Source organism: Oncorhynchus masou, chromosome 12, assembly GCF_036934945.1.
Source record: "Oncorhynchus masou masou isolate Uvic2021 chromosome 12, UVic_Omas_1.1, whole genome shotgun sequence".
Classification (NCBI taxonomy): domain Eukaryota; kingdom Metazoa; phylum Chordata; class Actinopteri; order Salmoniformes; family Salmonidae; genus Oncorhynchus; species Oncorhynchus masou.
The window spans coordinates 13,571,390-13,598,378 of record NC_088223.1 but is presented as its reverse complement, the minus strand read 5'-3'; the positions used below and the strand labels follow the sequence as shown (position 1 = coordinate 13,598,378).

General features: G+C 46.2%; 1 protein-coding gene across 2 annotated transcripts in view; it reads right to left on the bottom strand.

Annotated features, from left to right (window-relative positions):
* The window catches only part of LOC135549570 (rho family-interacting cell polarization regulator 2-like), a 101,441-nt gene that overhangs the window by 45,155 nt on the left and 29,297 nt on the right, over window positions 1–26,989 (bottom strand). For both annotated transcript variants that reach the window (XM_064979648.1, XM_064979649.1), the window contains exon 2: window positions 6,862–6,982. In XM_064979648.1, the coding sequence (XP_064835720.1) occupies window positions 6,862–6,982 (121 nt within the window). The remainder of the gene's footprint in view (window positions 1–6,861; window positions 6,983–26,989) is intronic.

Here is a 26,989-nt window from a genome sequence, read left to right as displayed (position 1 = left end):
CACCCCTTGACTTAAAACTTGATTCAATTGAGATTGTGTCACTGATCTATACACAGCATTCCATAATGTCAAAGTGGAATTTTGTTTGTTGATAAATAAATGTTTTATGAATAAATAAAAATGAAGCTGAAATGTCTTGAGTCAATAAGTATTCAACTCCTTTGTTAAGCTTAAATAACTTCAGGAGCAAAAAATGTTGGATGGACTTATTCCGCGTTCAATAATAGTGGTTGACATGTTTTTTGAATGACAATCCCATTTCTGTACCCAACACATACAGATAATTGTAAGGTCCCTCAATCGAGCAGTGAATTTCAAGCATAGATTCAACCACAAAGTCCAGGGAGGTTTTCCAATGCCTCGCAAAGAAGGGCACCTATTGGTAAAAAAAAAGCAGATATCGAATATCCCTTTAAGCATGGTGAAGTTATTAATTACACTTTGGATGGTGTATCGATACACCCAGTCACAGGCATCCTTCACAGGCATCCTTCCTAACTCAGTTGCCGGAGAGGAAGAAACTACTCAAGGATTTTGCCATGAAGCTGATGATGATTTTATAACAGTTAATTGGTTGCGATGTGAGAAAACTGAGGATGGATCAACCACATTGTAGTTACTCCACAATACTAACCTAAATGACAGAGTGAAAGGAAGGAAGACAGAATAAAAGTATTCTAAAACATGCAACCATTTTGAAACAAGGCACTAAAGTAATACTGCAAAAACATTTGCAAAGAAAATAACTTTTTTGTTCTAAATACAGAGTGTTATGTTTGGGGCAAATCCAACACAATATCAGTACCACTCTTCATATTTTCAAGCATGGTGGTGGCTGCATCATGTTATTGGAATGCTTGTCATTTTTAGTATAAAAATAATTGGAATAGGGCCTCTCGAGTGGCACAGCAGTCTAAGGCACTGGATCGCAGTGCTAGAGGCATCACTACAGACCAGGGTTCGATCCCAGGGTGTGTTACAACCAGCCGTGACCGGGAGACCCATGAAGCGGCACACAATTGGCTCAGCATCATCCGGGTTAGAGTAGGGTTTGGCCGGCCGGGATCTCCTTATCCCATTGCGTTCTAGCGACTCCTTGTGGCGGGCCGGGTGTTTCCTCCAACATATTGGTGTGGCTGGCTTCCAGGTTAAGTGAGCAGTGTGTCAAGAAGTAGTGCGGTTAGGCGGGGTCGTGTTTCGGAGGAACCTTCGCCTCTCCTGAGTCCATACGGGAGCTGCAGCGATGGGACAAGACTGAAACTACTAATTGGATATCATGAAATTGGGGAGAAAAAGAGGTAAGTACAGAATATGTAACTGAATACAGCTATAATCACAGCCAAACCTAGAGGAAAACCTGGTGCAGTCTGCTTTCCAACAGACACTGGGGAACAAATTCACCTTTCAGCAGGACAATAACCTGAAATACAAAGCTACACTGGAGTTGCTTACCAAGGCGACATTGAATGTTCCTGAGTGGCGTTGTTACAGTTTTGACTTAAATTGGCTTGAAAATCTGTGGCAAGATTTGAAAATGGCTGTCTAACAACAACCACCTTGACAGAGCTTGAAGAATTAAAAAAATAATAATGGCCAAATAAAATGTTTAAAAATCAGTAAATTCATTAGGCCCTAATCTATGGATTTCACATGACTGGGCAGGGGTGCAGCCATGGGTGGGCCTGGAAGGGCATAGCCACACCCACGGCCAGCCAATCAGTTTTTCCCCACTAAGGGGCTTTATTACAGACAGAAATACTCTTCAGTTTCATCAGCTGTCCGGGTGCCTGGTCTCATGATGATCCCGCAGGCTCCCGAGTGATGCAGCGGTCTAAGGCACTGCATCTCAGTGCTTGAGGTGTCACTACAGACCCTGGTTCAGCGGTCTAAGGCACTGCATCTCAGTGCTTGAGGCGTCACTACAGACCCTGGTTCAGCGGTCTAAGGCACTGCATCTCAGTGCTTGAGGCGTCACTACAGACCCTGGTTCAGCGGTCTAAGGCACTGCATCTCAGTGCTTGAGGCGTCACTACAGACCCTGGTTCAGCGGTCTAAGGCACTGCATCTCAGTGCTTGAGGCGTCACTACAGACCCTGGTTCAGTGGTCTAAGGCACTGCATCTCAGTGCTTGAGGTGTCACTACAGACCCTGGTTCAGCGGTCTAAGGCACTGCATCTCAGTGCTTGAGGCGTCACTACAGACCCTGGTTCAGCGGTCTAAGGCACTGCATCTCAGTGCTTGAGGCGTCACTACAGACCCTGGTTCAGCGGTCTAAGGCACTGCATCTCAGTGCTTGAGGCGTCACTACAGACCCTGGTTCAGCGGTCTGAGACACTGCATCTCAGTGCTTGAGGCGTCACTACAGACACCCTGGTTCGAATCCAGGCTGTATCACATCCGGCCGTGATTGGGAGTCCCATAGGGTGGCGCACAAGTGGCCCAGCGTCGTCCTGGTTTGGTCGGGGTAGGCTGTAATTGTAAATAAGAATGTGTTCTTAACTGACTTGCCTGGTTAAATAAAAGGTTAAATAAATATAAAATAAAAGGTGAAGAAGCAGGATGTCCTGGGCGTGGTTTGCGGTTGTGAGTTGGATGTACAGCCAAATTCTCTATTCGCAGCTTACGGTAGAGAAGTGAACATTGAAATCTCTGTCAACAGCTCTGGTCGACATTCCTGCAGTCCAATCAAATCAAAGTTTATTTGTCACAAGCGCCGAATGCAACAGGTTCTATCAAGCTCTATCCAATAGTGCAAAAAAAGGTATTAGGTGAACAATATGTAAGTAAAGAAATAAAACAACAGTAAAAAGACAGGCTATATACATTAGTGAGGCTATAAAAGTAGCGAGGCTACATAGAGACACCGGTTAGTCAGGCTTATTGAGGTAGTATGTACATGTTGGGATCGTTAAAGTGACTATGCATATAAGATGAACAGAGAGTAGCGGGGTTGGCGGGTGGTGGTTGGCGGGACACAATGCAGATAGCCCGGTTAGCCAATGTGCGGGAGCACTGGTTGGTCGGTCCAATTGAGGTAGTATGTACATGAATGTATAGTTAAAGTGACTCTGCATATATGATGAACAGAGAGTAGCAGCAGCGTAAAAAGAGGGGTTGGGGGCACACAATGCAAATAGTCCAGGTAGCCATTTGATTACCTGTTCTGGAGTCTTATGGCTTGGGGGGGGGGGTGTCTTTGACAATTTTTAGGGCCTTCCTCTGACACCGCCTGGTTTAGAGGTCCTGGATAGCAGGCAGCTTAGCCCCAGTGATGTACTGGGCCGTAAACACTACCCTCTGTAGTGCCTTGCAGTCAGAGACAGAGCAATTGCCGTACCAGGCAGTGATGCAACCAGTCAGGATGCTCTCGATGTTGCAGCTGTAGAACCTTTTGAGGATCTCAGGACCCATGCCAAATCTTTTTACTTTCCTTAGGGGGAATAGGTTTTGTCGTACCCTGTTCACGACTGTCTTGGTGTGTTTGGACCATTCTAGTTAGTTGTTGATGTGGACACCAAGAAACTTGAAGCTCTCAACCTGCTCTACTACAGCCCCGTCGATGAGAATGGGGGCATGCTCGGTCCTCCTTTTCCTGTAGTCCACAATCATCTCCTTAGTCTTGGTTACGTTGAGGGATAGGTTGTTATTCTGGCACCACCTGGCCAGGTCTCTGACCTCCTCCCTATAGGCTGTCTCGTCGTTGTTGGTGATCAGGCTGTTGTGTCATCTGCAAACTTAATGATGGTGTTGGAGTCGTGCCTGGCCATGCAGTTGTGGGTGAACAAGGAGTACAGGAGGGGACTGAGCACATACCCCTGGGGAGCTCCAGTGTTGAGGATCAGCGTGGCAGATGTGTTGCTACCTACCCTTTAATTTTTGCTTGTAAGCAGGAATCAGGAGGATAGAGTTGTGGTTGGATATACCAAATGGAGCATGCCAATTGCACGCTCCCTAAAATCTTTAGGCATATGTGGCATTGTCTTGTGTGGCAAAACTGCACATTTTAGGATAGCTTTCATTGTCCCCAGCACAAAGTGCACCTGTGTAATGATCATGCTGTTTAATCTGCTTCTTGATATGTCACACCTGTCAGACAGATGGATTATCTTGGTAAAGTAGAAATGGTCACTAACAGGGATGTAAACAAATGTGTGCAAAAATTTAAACAAAATAAGCATTTTGTGCATATAGAACATTTCTGGAATCTTACATTTCAGCACATGAAACATGGGACCAACACTTTACATGCTACGTTTATATTTCTGTTCAGTATAGAAGCCAGTAGTGGAAAGCGCTTACAGATTTACCCAAAAAGACTCACAGCTGTAATCGACACCAAAAGGTGGTTCTACAAAGTATTACATACATTAGATAATTAAATTTTTCATTTTCAATAAATGTGCAAATATTTCTAAAAACATATTTTAACTTTGTCATTATGGGGCATTGTGTGTCGTTGAGTGAGTTAAAACAGCTATATAATCCATGTTGAATTCAGGCTGTAACAACAGAATGTAGAATAAATCAAGCAATATGAGTACTTTGTGAAGGCTCTGAAGCTACTTCCTTATAAACAGCAGGATTATGGGGACACAGTGACAGCAGATTCCTCTACAAGTCAGAACGCACCACATACTGCTGCCTGCCTGGAACCCAATACCGTAAGATGCTCTGGAAAAGCTAAATGACTAACATGTAATGTAGAGCTTCCACAAATCTAGGACAACGTGCAAAATGAGAGCACCGTGCTGCCTTGGGGTCACGCTAGTGTAGCTAGCTATGCTACGTTCAGTAGGACACCGCGCATACACACACTGATGTTCTTGCCCCATTCCCTTGAGCTCCCTCATTATCTATGTGAGACACTCGTCTGACAGTCACTAAACGCTTACCCAACGAATTCATGCGAAGAAATTACTACCTCCACAGTCAGAGAGGGAACTATCTTTACAGTTTTAATGTCACATGCACAAGTACAGTGAAATGCCTGTTCTTGCAAGCTCTATCGACAAGAATCAATAACAATGCAATACTAAAAATAACAAGGTAGAACAAAAACACACAAAATATATTTTAAAAAAGAAGAACATGATAAAGTAAGTAAGAATCTGATATTTAGGGTCAGTCAGTTCCAGTATCATATTTACAATGTGCAGGGATACTGGAGTGATAGAGGTAAATATGCTTCCAATGATTCACTAAAGAAGACTAAGGTCTGAGTTGAAAGCAGATAACAACATCTTTCTTTCTCTCTCTATCAGCATATATATATCTCACCATATCTCTATCACCATATCTCTCTCTCTATCAGCATATATATATATATCACTAAGACAAAAGGTAAAAATCTAAGTTAGAAAACGCCCACATTTACAGATTGGAAGACAATGTGAGCAGCTTGGGTAATGATGAGACTATGGCATCCTCATCTAGCAAAGAACTTTGAAAGGGTTGCGCTCTCTGCTCGGCAGTATATATATATCTATCTATATATATCTCTATCACCATATCTCTCTCTCTATCAGCATATCTCTCTCTCTATCAGCATATATATATCTCACCATATCTCTATCACCATATCTCTATCACCATATCTCTCTCTCTATCAACATATATATATCTCACCATATCTCTATCACCATATCTCTCTCTCTATCACCATATCTCTCTCTCTATCAGCATATATATATCTCACCATATCTCTATCACCATATCTCTATCACCATATCTCTCTCTCTATCACCATCTCTCTCTCTATCAGCATATATATATCTCACCATATCTCTATCACCATATCTCTCTCTCTATCACCATATCTCTCTCTCACCATATCTCTCTCTCACCATATCTCTCTCTCACCATATCTCTCTCTCACCATATCTCTCTCTCTCTCTCTCAGCATATATATCTCTATCTCTCTATCACCATATCTCTCTCCCTCTCTCTCTATCAGCATATGTCTCTCTATCACCATATCTCTCTCTCTATCACCATCTCTCTCTCTCACCATATCTCTCTCTCTCACCATATCTCTCTCTCTCACCATATCTCTCTCTCTCACCATATCTATATTACCATATCTCTCTCACCATATCTCTATATCATCATTTCTCTCTCACCATATCTCTATATCACCATTTCTCTAACACCATATCTCTATATTACCATATCTCTAACACCATTTCTCTCTCACCATATCTCTAACACCATATCTCTATATCACCATTTCTCTCTCACCATACCTCTAACACCATATCTCTATATTACCATATCTCTAACACCATTTCTCTCTCACCATATCTCTAACACCATATCTCTAACACCATATCTCTATGAATCACAACAGATGTCGGATACTGAAGCAGAGGTCTGTGATATCCTCCTATTGTCTAGACTGATACATTCAGGACAAACAGAAACGTGGGAAAATGTGTGTAACTTGAACTTTTACACAAATCTCTGTTGACATCAACGCATGATTTAAACCTACTTTCCAGGTTATACACACGTATCAGACAAGGATTCAGCCTTCTGTGTCTAAGAACAAAATGAGTTATGCTTAGGCAATGATGGGGCGGCAGGGTAGCCTAGTGGTTAGAGCGTTGGACTAGTAACCGGAAGGTTGCGAGTTCAAACCCCCGAGCTGACAAGGTACAAATCTGTAACTGGGAGACAGACATTGAAAATGTTCTTCACTGACTTGCCTGGTTAAATAAAGGTAAAATAAAAAAATAAGGTCAGCTTTGCATTTTCTCCACTAAGAGCTAAGGTTAGAATTTGGGTCCTAAACACACTACACACTGATCCTAAATCTGTGCCTAGAAAGCCTTCAGGCCAATTTCCACCTCACTATTCCCTTACCGCGAGCGTCTCTCCTGCAGTGTGCTGAAGCCGGCGAAGGATTGGCTCCGGATGATCCCATTGGGTCCCCCAGGGGAGTGCGTTCCGGCCGCCATGATCTCTGGGACGCGGGATGACACTCCTAGAAAGCGAGAGAGAGAGGACAAGATTGGGCTACAGTAACATGAGCTTCAGGAAACTAACAGAGATAGATATAATTGAGCCGTAGAGTGGAACTGGGAGACAGACAGACAGACGAGGTCTACAGAAGAAACAGTAAGAGGATCAGTATGTATTTAAACTCTTCAGTGACCGTATAACAGAGGGAGACCTTTATGGGCCACACAGTGCAGAGGACACTGTAATAAGATTGGTATGTCGGAGAGGAGACAAACATGTCAATTCTGAACCTGAATGTTAGTCTGCATCTCAGCCTGAAGTCATCATCTATTTACGGTAGATGGAAACCATTCTTCCCTTTATGTAACGTGTTGAGTAAACAGGAGCCCCTTCTGAATGACAAGCATTTCTCAAGTCTGCATCTATAGTCCTCCTGACTCCTGGAAGACTGGCTACACATTCTCCTTTCTCTGGTCCTCTATTCGTGCACCTTGGTTGAAGAGTGAGGGAGCAAAATACCGTTGTTTGCTTTGCTCTGTCATTGTCCTTGTTAACACATTCTAGAGACAGGCTAGTGGGAGTCTAGAATCTAGACAACTACTGTTATATGCCCTCCATTTCCATTTTTAGCCAACCTGTGCTCTCAGTTAAACTTCAAACTGTCAAGAAGACTATTTGTTAGAGACATTTAATGACTCACTAGAAACCTGGCTCAACATAGAACCACAGGAGAGAGGAGTGGACGCATGTATGATGTTTAACAGCAAGCCCCAGAGGCAGATCCACAACGGACTAAGCACAGTGTTCTGTACAGTATCTTAGAGTCTGTCCTGTCCTGTCCACACACACACACACACACACACACACACACACACACACAGGTTGATTACAGGTGTGGGAAACAAACGCAGGACACTGAGAGAGACATGTCAGATCAGCGATGCGAGAGTTAAACAGACCTTACTGTAAGAGTAGCAGCTCTCTCTGTCCCTGCCTCACCCAGAAACACAGCTGGATGAGAGAGTGACACTTTACAGTAAGAGCAGCAGCTCTCTCTGTCCCTGCCTCACCCAGAAACACAGCTGGATGAGAGAGTGATACTTTACAGTAAGAGCAGCAGCTCTCTCTGTCCCTGCCTCACCCAGAAACACAGCTGGATGAGAGAGTGACACTTTACAGTAAGAGCGGCAGCTCTCTCTGTCCCTGCCTCACCCAGACAGAGCTAGAGTGCAGTGGGAACATTCTCCTACACAGTAGAGGCTAACAGCTAAACTCATAATATGTTCACAGTAAAAGGTTGTAACCTTGACCACCTCTGTGTTTGGAAGAGGGTAGGCTTTCCCTGGGTGAGTAGCAGCAATCCAGTATCACAAGGGGTCGTGATTGGGAGTCCCATAGGGCGGCGCCCAATTGGCCCAGCGTCGTCTGGTGTAGTTCGTCATTATAAATAAGAATTTGTTCTTAACTGACTTGCCTAGTTAAATAAAAGTTAAATAAATATAAAATAATAATTGTAAAAAATCCACTACTCTCTCCAGTCAATAGAAGCTTATAGGGGAGTATTCAAATCTGCAGTCCCCAGCAACATGACACCATGCCTGGGCCCAGCACGGAGAGACGTGACAGTGAGACGGAGAGACGTGACAGTGAGACGGAGAGATGTGACAGTGAGACGGAGAGATGTGACAGTGAGACGGAGAGACGTGACAGTGAGACGGAGAGACGTAACAGTGAGACGTGACAGTGAGACGGAGAGACGTGACAGTGAGACGGAGAGATGTGACAGTGAGACGGAGAGACGTGACAGTGAGACGGAGAGACGTAACAGTGAGACGTGACAGTGAGACGGAGAGACGTGACAGTGAGACGGAGAGACGTGACAGTGAGACGGAGAGACGTGACAGTGAGACGGAGAGACGTGACAGTGAGACGGAGAGACGTGACAGTGAGACGTGACAGTGAGACGGAGAGATGTGACAGTGAGACGGAGAGACGTGACAGTGAGACGGAGAGACGTGACAGTGAGACGGAGAGACGTGACAGTGAGACGGAGAGACGTGACAGTGAGACGGAGCCCAGGAGCGGGCCAGACAAAGGCCCTGCGCCACGCTGTGCACAGGACCAAGGAAAGACTAGAGGTTGTTTTTCTGTGGAGGGACAATAGGAGAGGTCTGATATGGCCTTTAAGAACATAATGTATACGGTTATATGGTCTGGGGGGATTTGATCTCCTACTCTGAGACTCTTTGTGACTACAGGCCCTGCCTGATGTGTGGTAAAACTAGAGCAATGGTTCACAGGTCAATTAGGCCTCTCTGCTAAAGAGGCTGGGTATGACCACTCAAATATTTAGACATTAATATGTTCTCATCAGTCCTTCTGGTTGGTATCGATGGCTTTTTTTGATGACGTGATGTCACACAACAACCCAAACAGTTTGACCAGAGACTGACCCACTGTAGCCAACACCAGGAGATGTTGAGACAAGACGTCTATAATGAGAAGGGAAAAGGGTACAAGTGTGTTAGTGTGTCTATTTGAGGGTATAAGTGTGTTAGTGTGTCTATTTGAGGGTACAAGTGGGTAGTGTGTATTTGAGGGTACAAGTGTGTTAGTGTGTCTATTTGAGGGTACAAGTGGGTAGTGTGTATTTGAGGGTACAAGTGTGTTAGTGTGTCTATTTGAGGGTACAAGTGGGTAGTGTGTATTTGAGGGTACAAGTGGGTAGTGTGTATTTGAGGGTACAAGTGGGTAGTGTGTATTTGAGGGTACAAGTGTGTTAGTGTGTCTATTTGAGGGTACAAGTGTGTTAGCGTGTCTATTTGAGGGTACAAGTGTGTTAGTGTGTCTATTTGAGGGTACAAATGTGTTAGTGTGTCTATTTGAGGGTACAAGTGGGTAGTGTGTCTATTTGAGGGTACAAGTGTGGGTCTAAAGTGAGAGTCTACAGGAGATTCTGGGCTGAATCTTTGCAGTTCTCATAGTACTCTGTTTCCACGCAACAATAGAAAATGGCTAAACGCGCATCTTCAGATATAATTTGCAGGCTTGATGTTAAACAGCGTGCTGTTCTCTGTAGTTGACTCTGCTCTGTCTGAAAGCCTTGCTCCTCGACAGAGGGGGTGGCTGGGTAACTAAATGACAGAACCATTATCATCATCATCATCATCCAGTGTTCAGAGTTCTGACTGAGCCTTTCTAACAGCCTTGTAGAAGTCGTTCATTTGAAAACACTTGTAATTTCCGTGAGAAGGAGAACAAATGAAAGCCTGGTGAATGGATGTACAGACTAACGACGACTCAGAACTAAATGAATGCTTTCAGATTGAACTCCTTAGGGCTTCTTAACACCGGCATGGCATCTTTTGATACCACTTCCATTCAACCCCACATCTTGCCAAATGGCAAGGTCAAGAATCGAGAACAGAGCCTCCAGCTAACTCAGAGGACGGAGTCTACGGCGTGGTTAGCGTGTTAGGGTAGTCTAAGGATAGCCAACATTGAGGACTGGAGGGCAGAACTGTCGTAAAGTATCTAAACCGAAAGTGACATGTAAGTTTCCACACCACATCATGCCAAACACTTCTAGAACCCTGAATACATTAACTCATCTATTCTACAGATTATCTATTCTCCATCTACAAGTTTAAAACAAGTATGAGAGAGAGAAACTGGAGAGAAATAGACCAGAATTCACTTCAAAGTTTAGTTTTAACATCAACCTGGAGAGAACATCTGGAATGAATCATATGCCAGTCATCCATCCAAATTCATGTCAAAGCAGTATTTCACATCCAATAAACATCACTACTCACTCTCACCTCAAAAACACACTACAACTAATTATGTGTCAGGTCAGGAGCATAGACTAATCTAAACACATCCCCTCACACTGAACGATAAAACAGAGCAGAAAGTAACATTAGTTGAACCAACCAGTGAGATAAACCCCTCCCTCAAAGCGTGGGGTCCAGTTCATAAGGATACACCGTAGCAAAACGTTCTGCAACAAAAAAGTGTTTCTTATTGGAAGTTCAGGAAGTACTTATAGAACCTCCCCGATTCACTCTGTTTCAGATTGTTCTCTTCTGTTTTGTGCTTAGTGGACACGATCCAGCTTCACCCCTCTTCCCACCAATAGGGAGCAGCTTCACCCCTCTTCCCACCAATAGGGAGCAGCTTCACCCCTCTTCCCACCAATAGGGAGCAGCTTCACCCCTCTTCCCACCAATAGGGAGCAGCTTCACCCCTCTTCCCACCAATAGGGAGCAGCTTCACCCCTCTTCCCACCAATAGGGAGCAGCTTCACCCCTCTTCCCACCAATAGGGAGCAGCTTCACCCCTCTTCCCACCAATAGGAGCAGCTTCACCCCTCTTCCCACCAATAGGGAGCAGCTTCACCCCTCTTCCCACCAATAGGGAGCAGCTTCACCCCTCTTCCCACCAATAGGGAGCAGCTTCACCGCTCTTCCCACCAACAGAGAGCCTTTCATAAAACACAACACATCTCTTCCTGAATCCTGAATCATTCCGGGACAGACACTGGGTGGGCCGATTCAATGAGGCTGCCAGTCAGTCAGTAAGGCTATTGAGGGCTTCTCAGTCACACAACCTTGCATGCCCCATGAGGAGGGGGACTGGGGGGGGGGGACATCAGAGGGGTGACAGGGGCCTCTCATGGGCACAAGTCTGATCAGTATGTTAACCAGCAGCCTGGCACAAACCCCAAAAGAGACATGTATTGGGAGGGGGGTGAAGCAATGGGCTGATGCAATGAGTCATTGAGGGGCGTAAGGGAGGAGAGGAGGAAGAAGCAAATGGGGGGGGGGCTGACATCCTGAGGACCAGACTCATCATGCACACACATCTCCCTCTCCTCTTCCTCTCCTCTCTCCCTCCATCAGTTGCTCTCCCTTTCAGTACTCAGACTGAAAATCAGACAATCATTCTCTTACACTCTCACAGCCCTGTTCTTTTCAGTATTCTAACCACAGTTCTCTCCGGTCCACTTCCCTCTCCTTCTCTTACATGTTAGTCATTTATCAGATGCTTTTTATCCAGAACGTACATTTTCATTCTGTTTCCTTCTGGTCCCCCATGGGAATTAAACCCACAACCCTGGAGTTGCAAGCACCATGCTCTACCAACTGAGCCACATGGGATTCTAATTAGAACTGTTTTTGTTACTCTCTGCCTCGCTCAGACACACACACCACACACACCCACACACCGCACACACACACACACACACACACACACAGAGACGAATGATGCCGGCAGCGGTTGTGTGTGTGTGTGAGTAACGATAAAAACTCAGCCCACAGTGTTGGTTAACAACCGGAGGCAAATGTTATATGCCTGTATAAATTTGTATCTCCATAGCAACAGCAGACAATACGGGATGTGTTATGTAAAACAACATGGTTATTGTGGGTCCCACTCTGACAGTGAAGTGGGAGGCCACCTCTGGTCTGGCCTGGGGTCTGAAGTCTTCCTCTACTCCCTCTGTGTGCCACACACACACACACACACACACACACACACACACACACACACACACTTGTTCAAGCAGCCCGTCTTCGTCCCTCTGTGTCTTCCTTCCACAATCCCATTAGATAGGAGTGCAGCCCTCTAGACAACGAGGCCAACCAGGGACACTGAAGATGTGTTTTAATCTCATAAGTAATGACCACTAAAACCCCTCAATGTCATTACCACGCTCGTTCCAGCCGGGAAGCAATAGCCACTATGACCTCAGCCATCTTCCGTGGTTACCCAGCCAATCAAGTAGCGTTAGCTCAGGGTTCGATGTGAACCACATACAGACTAGTGGTGACCTTCCATATGCATTTGCCCATTGTGGAAGGGGACAGGAAGTGACTTTCGGGACCTGAATGCCAAAATATTCAAGAGATAAAGGTGCTCAAAGCTGATGTATTCTGCATACCGCACCATGACATGAGACAACCATGCCGTCAACACCGGAAAAGATAAACGGTTGAGTTTGATATTATTTAAATGATTCCAAGGCTCTCAAACTAGAACAATGGAATAAAGGTATACCCAAACGCGCTTCAGCCCAGCTTAAACAATAAGGGGGGGGGGGGGGTCCGGTGCTCAACTGAGGGACCTGAAAGTCCCCCCCAAAGCATTCCTTACCCCAGGGCACTTCAACTGGTGACTATCAGGGAGAGTAAAGAAACAGGAGCCCTCTGTTGCTGCATCAACCTGACAAATGTATTGGCGGGAGAAACAAACAGTAGGTTTACGTTTCGTCAGGAATCGCCTTCATCAGAGCGTTGAGTAGGACAAAATGTGGGAGGCATCTATATACCCTCGCAGGGTAGTGTCCCACTCGTCATGTCCGTAGTAGTAGCAACGACACAGGTTATTCACACACCAGTCTGATCATTATTTAAGATTCCAACACATACATTCCACTTGAATAACAAAAGACAGGAATAAACAAAGAAAAATGTAGACACAGAGAGAGAGAGAGAGAGAGAGAGAGAGAGAGAGAAGAGAGACACACAGAGAGAGAGACACTGAGACACAGAGAGAGAGAGAGAGAGAGAGAGAAAGAAAGAGAGACAGGAGAGACAGAGACACACAGAGAGAGAGAGAGAGAGAGGAGAGACAGAGACACAGAGAGGGAGAGAGAGAGAGACAGAGACACAGAGAGAGAGGAGACAGAGACCCACAGAGAGAGGAGAGACACACAGAAAGAGAGAGAGAGAGAGAGAGAGAGAGAGAGTCACACACAGAGAAGACAAAGGCAACCCAAAAATTATTCTAATTTGATAAAAAATGTTTGAATTGAAATATCAAATGATAATTATGGTATGATATTTCAAGGAGGAACAAGCATGGCAACACTGGTGAAAATGGGGCACAATGTAGCATCACTATGACGACACAAACGTAGGAGACGAGTCGACCATTAGTATCTGCTGCCTTGGTTGGCACTGGGAGAGAGAGAGACATAGAGATGGAGACACAGAGAGAGAGAGAGAGAGAGAGAGAGACACACACACACACACAGAGAAAGCGAGAGCGAAAGAGAGAGAGAGAGAACCAACCAACACGAGCATCTCAGAGGATGACTGTTACAGAGAGTCACACACACACATACTTCGATCAAATCAAATCAAATGTTATTGGTCACATTCACATGGTTAGCAGGTGTTATTGTGAGTGTAGTGAAATGCTTCTAGATCCGCCAGTGCAGCAGTATCTAATAATTCCACAACAAAACTTAATACATACAATCTAGTAAAGGAATGGGATGAGAATATATAAGTATAAAACATATGGATGAGCAGTGACAGAGTGGCTAAGATATAATAGATAGTAAGGAATATATAGTGAAGGATACAGTATACATTATATATGAGATAAGTAATGTGAGATATGAAAACATTCTAAAAGTGGCATTATTAAAGTTTTCCATTCATTAAAGCGGCCAATGACATCAAGTCTGTAGGTAGGCAGTCACCGCTCTGTGCTGGTGATGGCTGTTAAACAATCTGATGGTCTTGAGATAGAAGCTGTTGTTCAATCTCTGTCCCAGCATTGATGCACCTGTACTGACCTCGCCTTCTGGATGGAAGCAGTAGTGGCTCGGGTGGTTATTGTCCTTGATGATCTTTTTTGCTTTCCTGTGACATCAGGTGTTGTAGGTGTCCTGGAGGGCAGATCGTTTGCCTTGTTCTCAAATGAGCTTTGTTCAAATCCCCAGCTACAATTAATGCAGCTTCAGGGTATATAGTTTCCAGTTTGCATAAAGTCCAGTGAAGTTCCTTGAAGTTTCAGTGAAGTTCGTCTTGGTATGCGCTTGCGGGGGGATATACACGGCTGTGACGATAACCGAAGAGAGTTCTCTTGGGAGATAATACGGCCGGCATTTGATTGTGAGGAATTCTAGGTCAGGTGAGCAAACTTGAGTTTCTTGGATGTTGTTACAATTACACCATGAGTCATAATCATGAAACAAGCACCCCTTCCCTTCTTCTTACCAGAGAGATGTTTGTTCCTGTCGGCGCGATGCACCGAACATCTTGTTGGCTGTACGGACTCCGACAGCATGTCCCCTGCTAGCCATGTGTTTGTGAAACAGAGTATGTTACATTCCCGGATATTTCTTTGGAAAGCAACTCTTGACAAAATTTCCTTGACATGGTTAACTAGGGACTGGACATTAGCGAGTAATGTACTGGGAAGCGGTGGGTGGTGTGCGCGCTTCCGAAGACTCACTAGAAGACTGCTCCAGCACCCTCTCCTTGTTTTGGGTCGGCCTCTGGAATCAGTTGAAATGCCCTGGGAGGTGCAGACAAAGGATCCGCTTTGGGAAAGTCGTATTCCTGGTCGTAGTGCTGGTCGTAATGCTGGTAAGTTGACGTCTCTCTGATATCCAATAGTTCTTCCCGGCTGTATGTAAACAACACTCAAGGTTTTCTGGGCTAACAATGTAAGAAATAATACATTAAAAAAAATACTGCACAGTTTCCTAAGGACTTCAAGCGAAACTGCCATCTCTATCTGTGCCATCTTGTCATCTGATGCAATCTGGATAGCATTAGGACAGCTTTTGTGACAGATAACCATTATTACACGAAACCAGACTTAAATGAATCGTGATATTTGATATTTTGGGGAATTTCAACAGCCTACTTTAGCCAAGGAAGTGAAATGCCAACTGCTCAAATTCAAATCAGATGTCCACAGACCAACAGTAATCTGGTGACCTGGATGTTAAATGTCACGCCACATCCCAAATGTCCCTTCTTCCAATCAAGATGATGCTCATGACCTATAATCAAATCAAATCGTATTTGTCACAAGCTTTCAAAAACAACAGGGGTAGATTAAAAACGCTTACTTATGGCTCCTTTTCCAACAATGCAAAATTAAGATAATTCGTTATCTCTATTCAATGACTTCTGTAGACGTCAGCTTTCACAGCCACATACATCAAGAGTTCGAGACTTGTTCCCTACGGCCCTGGTCAAGACAGACTTATTCCCTATGGCCCTGGTCAATAGAGACTTATTCCCTATGGCCCTGGTCAATAGAGACTTATTCCCTACGGCCCTGGTCAATAGAGACTTATTCCCTACAGCCCAAGTCAAGAGAGACTTATTCCCTACGGCCCTGGTCAAGAGAGACTTATTCTCTATGGCCCTGGTCAAGAGAGACTTATTCCCTACGGCCCTGGTCAAGAGAGACTTATTCCCTATGGCCCTGGTCAAGAGAGACTTATTCCCTACAGCCCTGGTCAAGAGATACTTATTCCTTAGGGACCTGGTCAAGAGAGACTTATTCCCTGCAGCCCTGGTCAAGGGAGACGTATTCCCTACGGCCCTGGTCAAGGGAGACTTATTCCTTAGGGACCTGGTCAAGGGAGACTTATTCCCTACGGCCCTGGTCAAGAGAGACTTATTCCCTACGGCCCTGGTCAAGAGAGACTTATTCCCTACGGCCCTGGTCAAGAGAGACTTATTCCCTACGGCCCTGGTCAAGAGAGACTTATTCCCTACGGCCCTGGTCAAGGGAGACTTATTCCCTACGGCCCTGGTCAAGGGAGACTTATTCCCTACGGCCCTGGTCAAGGGAGACTTATTACCTAGGGACCTGGTCAAGGGAGACTTATTACCTACGGCCCTGGTCAAGGGAGACTTATTCCTTAGGGACCTGATCAAGAGAGACTTATTCCCTACGGCCCTGGTCAAGGGAGACTTATTCCCTACGGCCCTGGTCAAGGGAGACTTATTCCTTAGGGACCTGGTCAAGGGAGACTTATTCCCTACGGCCCTGGTCAAGGGAGACTTATTCCCTGCAGCCCTGGTCAAGGGAGACTTATTCCTTAGGGACCTGATCAAGAGAGACTTATTCCCTACGGCCCTGGTCAAGGGAGACTTATTCCTTAGGGACCTGGTCAAGGGAGACTTATTCCCTACGGCCCTGGTCAAGGGAGACTTATTCCCTGCAGCCCTGGTCAAGGGAGACTTATTCCCTACGGCCCTGGTCAAGGGAGACTTATTCCCTGCAGCCCTGGTCAAGGGAGACTTATTCCTTAGGGACCTGGTCAAGGGAGACTTATTCCTTAGGGACCTGGTCAAGGGAGACGTATTCCCTACAGCCCTGGTCAAGGGAGACTTATTCCTTAGGGACCTGGTCAAGAGAGACTTATTCCCTACAGCCCTGGTCAAGGGAGACTTATTCCCTAGGGACCTGGTCAAGGGAGACTTATTCCCTACGGCCCTGGTCAAGGGAGACTTATTCCCTGCAGCCCTGGTCAAGGGAGACTTATTCCTTAGGGACCTGGTCAAGGGAGACTTATTCCCTACGGCCCTGGTCAAGGGAGACTTATTCCCTGCAGCCCTGGTCAAGGGAGACTTATTCCTTAGGGACCTGGTCAAGGGAGACTTATTCCTTAGGGACCTGGTCAAGGGAGACTTATTCCCTACAGCCCTGGTCAAGGGAGACTTATTCCTTAGGGACCTGGTCAAGAGAGACTTATTCCCTACAGCCCTGGTCAAGGGAGACTTATTCCCTAGGGACCTGGTCAAGGGAGACTTATTCCCTACGGCCCTGGTCAAGAGAGACTTATTATCTACGGCCCTGGTCAAGAGAGACTTGTTCCCTACAGCCCTGGTCAAGAGAGACTTATTCCTACCGCCCTGGTCAAGGGAGACTTATTCCCTACAGCCCTGGTCAAGAGAGACTTATTCCCTACGGCCCTGGTCAAGAGAGACTTATTCCCTACGGCCCTGGTCAAGGGAGACTTATTCCCTACAGCCCAGGTCAAGAGAGACTTATTCCTACCGCCCTGGTCAAGAGAGACTTATTCCCTACGGCCCTGGTCAAGGGAGACTTATTCCCTGCAGCCCTGGTCAAGGGAGACTTATTCCCTACGGCCCTGGTCAAGGGAGACTTATTCCCTACGGCCCTGGTCAAGGGAGACTTATTCCCTACAGCCCTGGTCAAGGGAGACTTATTCCCTACAGCCCTGGTCAAGGGAGACTTATTCCCTACGGCCCTGGTCAAGGGAGACTTATTCCCTACGGCCCTGGTCAAGAGAGACTTGTTCCCTACAGCCCTGGTCAAGGGAGACTTATTACCTACGGCCCTGGTCAAGAGAGACTTATTCCCTACGGCCCTGGTCAAGAGAGACTTGTTCCCTACAGCCCTGGTCAAGGGAGACTTATTCCCTACAGCCCTGGTCAAGGGAGACTTATTCCCTACGGCCCTGGTCAAGAGAGACTTATTCCCTACGGCCCTGGTCAAGAGAGACTTATTCCCTACGGCCCTGGTCAAGGGAGACTTATTCCCTACGGCCCTGGTCAAGAGAGACTTATTCCCTACGGCCCTGGTCAAGAGAGACTTATTCCCTACGGCCCTGGTCAAGGGAGACTTATTCCCTACAGCCCAGGTCAAGAGAGACTTATTCCTACCGCCCTGGTCAAGAGAGACTTATTATCTACGGCCCTGGTCAAGAGAGACTTGTTCCCTACAGCCCTGGTCAAGAGAGACTTATTCCCTACAGCCCTGGTCAAGGGAGACTTATTCCCTACGGCCCTGGTCAAGGGAGACTTATTCCCTACGGCCCTGGTCAAGGGAGACTTATTCCCTACGGCCCTGGTCAAGGGAGACTTATTCCCTACGGCCCTGGTCAAGGGAGACTTATTCCCTACGGCCCTGGTCAAGGGAGACTTATTCCCTACGGCCCTGGTCAAGGGAGACTTATTCCCTACGGCCCTGGTCAAGGGAGACTTATTCCCTACGGCCCTGGTCAAGGGAGACTTATTCCCTACGGCCCTGGTCAAGGGAGACTTATTCCCTGCGGCCCTGGTCAAGGGAGACTTATTCCCTACGGCCCTGGTCAAGGGAGACTTATTCCTACTGCCCTGGTCAAGGGAGACTTATTCCCTACGGCCCTGGTCAAGGGAGACTTATTCCCTACGGCCCTGGTCAAGGGAGACTTATTCCCTACGGCCCTGGTCAAGGGAGACTTATTCCCTACGGCCCTGGTCAAGGGAGACTTATTCCCTGCGGCCCTGGTCAAGGGAGACTTATTCCCTACGGCCCTGGTCAAGGGAGACTTATTCCCTACGGCCCTGGTCAAGGGAGACTTATTCCCTACGGCCCTGGTCAAGGGAGACTTATTCCCTACGGCCCTGGTCAAAAGTAGTGCACTATATCGATATAAGGGTGCCATTTCAGATGTAGCCTTATTATTTTGAACACTATGAAAATGTGACTGGATCAGTGAAACAATAGCCACTGTGACAAGCGTGTTCATTATTCATATCAGACTGTAATGAAACAATAACAGACTCTCTGCCTCTGGACTTGAGGAAACACAAACCACCCATATATTTCAGCAGCCAGTACTGTGTTATCACTGTAGCCACTACTACCAGGGAGAGAGGAAGAGGGTTTTCTTTTCAGACTTAATATAACCACTCACTGGGGCAGAAATAGCTGGCTAAATCCAGTTTGGATGGTCACCGCTTTGCCTTCCAGGCCTACCTCAGAGGTAGCCATGTTGGATTTCAGTCGAAGACAGAAAGACAACCCTAAATTCTGGACATGTCTTTTTATAAAATATTCAATTGATTAGAACTTGATCAAAAATGTCTGAATTGAAATATCAATAATAATTGTGGTATGATATTTCAAGGAGGAACAAGCATGGCAACAGTGGTGAAAGTGGGGTACAACGTAGCATCACTATGACGACACAATGTACCATCACTATGACGACACAATATAAGGAGACGCGTCGACCATTAGTATCTGGTGCCTTGGTTGGCACTGGGATATATCCGGAAGACCAATATTTATAGAACACGCCGAAGAGGAAGGAAGAGAAGGACATTCCTATATGTGTAGGGACATGATGATGATAAGCTTAGAGCTGGCTGGCTGCACATTCACTCAATCAGTGTGGCGGTCTGTAGCATTTGACGGAGACAGAGATGATATGCACATCCCAAACTTGTACAACTGGTGCACTTAGGTTTAAGTGCCTTGCTCAAGGCCACAGACAGAGGTTTCACCTTGTCGGCTCGGGGATTCAAATTAATAACCCTTTGGTTTCTGGCCCAACGCTCTGACCGCTAGGCTACCTGCCGCCATTGATAATAAAATGAGAGCAGAGCAGATATTTTTTATTCCTGCATCATAATTGTTTTGACTTCTGTGAAAGAATAACGTAGTGGCAAGCAGTGATATTTGGTGCTCTGACCTGTAGAATCTACCATCTCTAAACACCAGCCCAATCTCCAAGGTCAGATGGGGATGATTATAATAAACCTACATAACACGTGGCCGTAGTGGAGATGGGCCTTAAGCCTGTCGTATGCTATCCAGTCGCAATATCCAGGCGCACATGACAAGATTTTATGACAAGATTTTGTGACGTTTTTGTTCATTTTGGTGTTCGGCTAGGGTTCTTCCCGGCTGTTCACACACACTACATTTTTTATTGAGGAGTTTGGAAGTTCTGTAACCGAAGTCTACGCCCCTTTGTGGTGATTGATGAAGAGTAGAGATGGAAACTAGAGGGGCGACATGTAGCCTAGTGGTTAGAGGGGCGACGTGTAGCCTAGTGGTTAGAGGGGCGACGTGTAGCCTAGTGGTTAGAGGGGCGACGTGTAGCCTAGTGGTTAAAGGGGTGACGTGTAGCCTAGTGGTTAAAGGCGTGACGTGTAGCCTAGTGGTTAAAGGGGCGACGTGTAGCCTAGTGGTTAAAGGGGCGACGTGTAGCCTAGTGGTTAAAGGCGCGACGTGTAGCCTAGTGGTTAAAGGGGCGACGTGTAGCCTAGTGGTTAGAGGGGCGACGTGTAGCCTAGTGGTTAGAGGGGCGACGTGTAGCCTAGTGGTTAGAGGGGCGACGTGTAGCCTAGTGGTTAGAGGGGCGACGTGTAGCCTAGTGGTTAGAGGGGCGACGTGTAGCCTAGTGGTTAGAGGGGCGACGTGTAGCCTAGTGGTTAGAGGGGCGACGTGTAGCCTAGTGGTTAAAGGGGCGACGTGTAGCCTAGTGGTTAAAGGGGCGACGTGTAGCCTAGTGGTTAAAGGGGCGACGTGTAGCCTAGTGGTTAAAGGGGCGACGTGTAGCCTAGTGGTTAAAGGCGCGACGTGTAGCCTAGTGGTTAAAGGGGCGACGTGTAGCCTAGTGGTTAGAGGGGCGACGTGTAGCCTAGTGGTTAGAGGGGCGACGTGTAGCCTAGTGGTTAGAGGGGCGACGTGTAGCCTAGTGGTTAGAGGGGCGACGTGTAGCCTAGTGGTTAGAGGGGCGACGTGTAGCCTAGTGGTTAGAGGGGCGACGTGTAGCCTAGTGGTTAGAGGGGCGACGTGTAGCCTAGTGGTTGGAGGGGTGACGTGTAGCCTAGTGGTTAGAGGGGTGACGTGTAGCCTAGTGGTTAGAGGGGTGACATGTAGCCTAGTGGTTAGAGGGGTGACATGTAGCCTAGTGGTTAGAGGGGTGACATGTAGCCTAGTGGTTAGAGGGGTGACATGTAGCCTAGTGGTTAGAGGGGTGACATGTAGCCTAGTGGTTAGAGGGGTGACATGTAGCCTAGTGGTTAGAGGGCTGACATGTAGCCTAGTGGTTAGAGGGCTGACATGTAGCCTAGTGGTTAGAGGGGTGGACTTGTAACCACAAGGTTGTAAGATCGAAACCCTGAGCTGACAAAGTAAAAGTCTGTCGTTCTGCCCCTGAACAAGACAGTTAATCCACTGTTCCTAGGCCATCATTGAAAATAAGAATTTGTTCTTAACTGACTTGCCTAGTTAAATAAAGGTAAACTTAAGTGGTTGTTGGCATTCAATGAAAAAAAACTCATTTTCATGCACCAAACATTTTAGCTAACTAAGACCTCCTCCTTGGCAAAAACGTCAAAATTAATGACAGATTTCTTGATTTATCTTCAATTAATTCTGACTATTTTGAGGAGGTGTTACTGACTATGTATGGTGTCTCGAGAGGGACAAACAACAGCATAACTGTTATTATAACAAAGGTATTTGAAGGGTGTATGCTAGCACATGCATTCACTTCCGCATAGCCGAGTTCTGCTAGGAGCAAACAGAACCTGCCAGCGCCGTTAGGTAACACAGACCTGAGCAACAAATATCGCAGCTAAACAAATCACTGCTAAAAGAAAAGGAGGAACTTGCCTTACTAAATATGTCCTTTCTGACAGAAAAAGACCTACAAGGTACAGTTGTGTTAACATTTCCTAGTTACTGTTTCATGTAAAATAAAAGGTATGTATGTATGTATGTATGTATGTATGTATGTATGTATGTATGTACTAGTTATGGTGATGCATTAGATTTATGGGGTGATGCAAATAACTCTTTAGCCCATGACTGAACATAGAGTGACGTAAATAGAGCTTGACTGGATTGAACCGAATTACGAGCTGCTCGCTCTGTTAATACCACTACTCATCATTACCCTGTAGTGAACCGCTCCGTACATCAGCCTCTACATTTCCACAGCGGGCCACACACACACACACATAGGTACAAACACACACACGCCATGCTTTGAAGTGCCGGAAATTAACAGCATTCAATATTCAAAGTGGGAACCATGCTGTGGAGAGAGAGCGAGAGAACGAGAGAACTAGAGAGAGAACGAGAGAAAGGGAGAGAGAGAGAACAAGAAAAGAGAACTAGAGTGAGAGAGAGAGAGACAGAACAAGAGAGATTTAACGAGAGAGAGAAAGAGTGAGAGAAAGACAGAGAACAAGAGAGAGTTAACGAGAGAGAGAAAGAGTGAGAGAAAGACAGAGAACGAACAGGTAAGTACAGTAGGTGATGAGACGAGGTGATACATTCCATCTGAGGAGGCTCTGGGCTCAGTGGGCCGGCTGTTCAGCTTCCTGCTGCTCAGATTGAGGATCATCCATGTGAACCCAGTCACCTGCTGTTACAGCGGCTCAGGCTTCTACCCAGTCAGCTGTACAGGAGGAGCAGCAGCACATCTGGCTCCAGTCAGGAGAAAGACTGCTGCTGCTGATATTACATTATGAATGTACCGGTGCCACACATACGCAACAGCTATGATAATCACCATGAATGTGACTTAGCGACAGCTATGATAATCACCATGAATGTGACTTAGCGACAGCTATGATAATCACCATGAATGTGACTTAGCGACAGCTATGATAATCACCATGAATGTGACTTAGCGACAGCTATGATAATCACCATGAATGTGACTTAGCGACAGCTATGATAATCACCAAGAATGTGACGTAGCGACAGCAATGATAATCACCATGAATGTGACTTAGCGACAGCTATGATAATCACCATGAATGTGACTTAGCGACAGCTATGATAATCACCATGAATGTGACTTACAGTGGGGAGATAATGTATTGAAATGGCAGAGTGAAAGATTACTTCCCTGATTGAACAAGACTTATGGGTTGGGTGTTTCTGAGGAGGCAGGGACTGAAGATTAAGGGAAGCAACAAACAAACATTTGGATTTTGTTGTTGTTTCACATTGGAGTCGTTTTAAAGTCATTATTGACACTTTGGGTGAGTTTAGTTTTGTCAGAGCGACCAGTGAAGAGTTTAAAAAGACAAAGAAGACATTGAGCAGCCTAATAAACATGAGTGTGGAGTTTAATATTCACAATGCGGGCCACGTAGTTTGAAAATGAACAATCATTCACCATGCTAGCTTTGCCTCAGGATAAACAAAACACACACACACACACACACACACACACACACACACACACACACACACACACACCATCTGTCATAGTACAGCTGTGTGACAGCCTCCCTGAGGGCAACTTCTGGGGAAACTAGAACACAAGAAGAGACAATGACAGTGTTCTAGAACCATCACTCACACAGCAGTAGACATTCTTCTAGAACCATCACTCACACAGCAGTAGACATTCTTCTAGAACCATCACTCACACAGCAGTAGACAGTCTTCTAGAACCATCACTCACACAGCAGTAGACAGTCTTCTAGAACCATCACTCACACAGCAGTAGACAGTCCTCTAGAACCATCACTCACACAGCAGTAGACAGTCTTCTAGAACCATCACTCACACAACAGTAGACAGTTTTCTAGAAACATCACTCACACAACAGTAGACAGTCTTCTAGAACCATCACTCACACAGCAGTAGACAGTCTTCTAGAACCATCACTCACACAGCAGTAGACAGTCTTCTAGAACCATCACTCACACAGCAGTAGACAGTCTTCTAGAACCATCACTCACACAGCAGTAGACAGTCTTCTAGAAACATCCCTCACACAGCAGTAGACAGTCTTCTAGAAACATCCCTCACACAGCAGTAGACAGTCTTCTAGAAACATCACTCACACAGCAGTAGACAGTCTTCTAGAAACATCACTCACACAGCAGTAGACAGTCTTCTAGAAACATCACTCACACAGCAGTAGACCTCATTCTTCTCAGTCAAACATTCCCCATCGTTCATGTTATTCAGTATACTTGGGCTTCGTCTTAAATGGCACCCTACATTTGGAACCGTATAGGGTGCCTTTTCAGATGCATCCTTGGATAACCCTGTTTGTCACGCCTTTCCCCTCCATATATCAACACCACCAATGGCCATGAAGACAGATAGTGTATGTATTATTTCTAACTGCCCCTCTGGCCCCCAGCTGTTCACGACTTGGGGTCAAATTAGAAAACAACTAAACATCCACTTTATCATCCCATGTCTGTTTAAAACACGTAATACCCACAGAGGCAAGGATTTCTACTGAACCATCAAGATGGACAGCGACAGAAGGGATAGTGTGTACATCTGGTGCAGAGCTAAGGGGACAGTGTGTGTGTGTGTGTGTGTGTGTGTGTTCCACCGCTGGGTCTAAATAGACTTGAGGGATTAAAGGGGAGGCGCCCCCATTGGGCTGCACTGACAACACAGATCCGATGATCTGCTCAGAAACAAGGGAGGAAAGGAGAGCGGGAGACCCCCTGTCCTTATCCCTCCATCTCCTTCCTCATCTAGGACCTAGAGAGAGGAGTGGGAGGAGGGGATAGAGGGATGGAGAGCCCTAGGGTGGACCAGTAACCTTTCACCCCCAACACCTGCCACACCATCCTGTGAGGGAGTCCCAAAGCACGCACACACACACACACACACGCACACACACACATTACTAGTTAATAGAAGAAGTCCATTGCTCAGGCAATCCATTTAGTCACACATCATTGCTGCTTACTCATGTAGACTTTACACATCAATAAGCATTCTAAAGGCCCAGATTTACTGCAAATCATACAAAGATCACCGATGCAAAGATCAAGGCCCGTATTCATAAAGAGCCTCAGAGTAGGAGTAGTAACCTAGGATCCCCCCTGTCCATGTAATCTTATTTGTTATGCTCTGAAAGGCTAAACCAATCCTAGACCAGCACAGCTACTCTGAGACATTTTATGAATCAGGGTCCAGATTTCTGATTACTTACTAATGTATAAAGATGATTGATACTGACAGAAATAGATGCAGTATGTCTCCCTAACCCAGTCGCCCAGCAAGCAACTACTGTCGTCTCTATCGAAGAGAGGGGGGGGGTCTCAGCTTTCTGTAGGTATCATTTTATTTCTCATCTCTCAATATTGATTTCAGTAGCAACTATTTTACAAACAATATATTTGATATGGCTTTGAGATATGGAGTGGTGCTGCCAAAATGTGCCTCGGTCATTGCAGGTCTCACTGGGTAAAATACAACCACTAACTTATTTTAGGACATTAAACATACCGTTAGATTAATACATGGCTATTAGCAGTGGGTATTATATTTAGAGTTAGCGATCTAACAAATGTGTTTTGAGTTTCCACTTCCTCGGGTGTTGAATTAGCCCCAAATTAATTAGCCTATGATTAGTGTATCACAAGGAGGTTGGTGGCACCTTAATTTGGGAGGGTGGGCTTATGGTAATGACCGGAGTGGAATCGGTGGAATGGTATCAAATACATCAAACACATGGTTTCCATGTGTTTGATGCCATTACATTCGCGCTGTTCCAGCCATTATTATGAGCCGTCCTCCCCTCACCAGCCTCCACTGTAATGCACAGAACGGTAGACTGGAGCCCTGACGTCTGTTTGAGGTTGAACACCAGCATCACTGTACTGCCATCCATGACTTTAAAAAAGTCACTGACACGCTCTGTTCTATAGCCCATGGCTGACGCTATCACTTGATGCTATCACTCGCAGATGGAAGACATGACAAGCTAGGCTGAACTATGGAGGACTCAGTACCTCCTCCCTTCTCTAGATGCTGGGAGACAAAGGGGAGGGGGATAGGAAGAGAAGGGGGAGATAATATATCACATGCATTGTCCCGCCGGGCCTCGGGAGGGACAGCTGAGGAGAAGGAGTGAACAGTCTTTCATATCTAGGGCCTTTCTCTTTATCCTTCCACCTCCTCCCTCTCCTGCTGTATCCTAGCAGCCCCTCCTTCATCTCCTCTCCTGCTGTATCCTAGCAGCCCCTCCTTCATCTCCTCTCCTGCTGTATCCTAGCAGCCCCTCCTTCATCTCCTCTCCTGCTGTATCCTAGCAGCCCCTCCTTCATCTCCTCTCCTGCCGTATCCTAGCAGCCCCTCCTTCATCTCCTCTCCTGCCGTATCCTAGCAGCCCGTCCTTCATCTCCTCTCCTGCCGTATCCTAGCAGCCCCTCCTTCATCTCCTCTCCTGCCGTATCCTAGCAGCCCCTCCATCTCCTCCCCTGCCGTATCCTAGCAGCCCCTCCTTCATCTCCTCTCCTGCCGTATCCTAGCAGCCCCTCCTTCATCTCCTCTCCTGCTGTATCCTAGCAGCCCCTCCTTCATCTCCTCTCCTGCTGTATCATAGCAGCCCCTCCTTCATCTCCCCTCCTGCTGTATCATAGCAGCCCCTCCTTCATCTCCTCTCCTGATGTATCCTAGCAGCCCCTCCTTCATCTCCTCTCCTGATGTATCATAGCAGCCCCTCCATCTCCTCTCCTGCTGT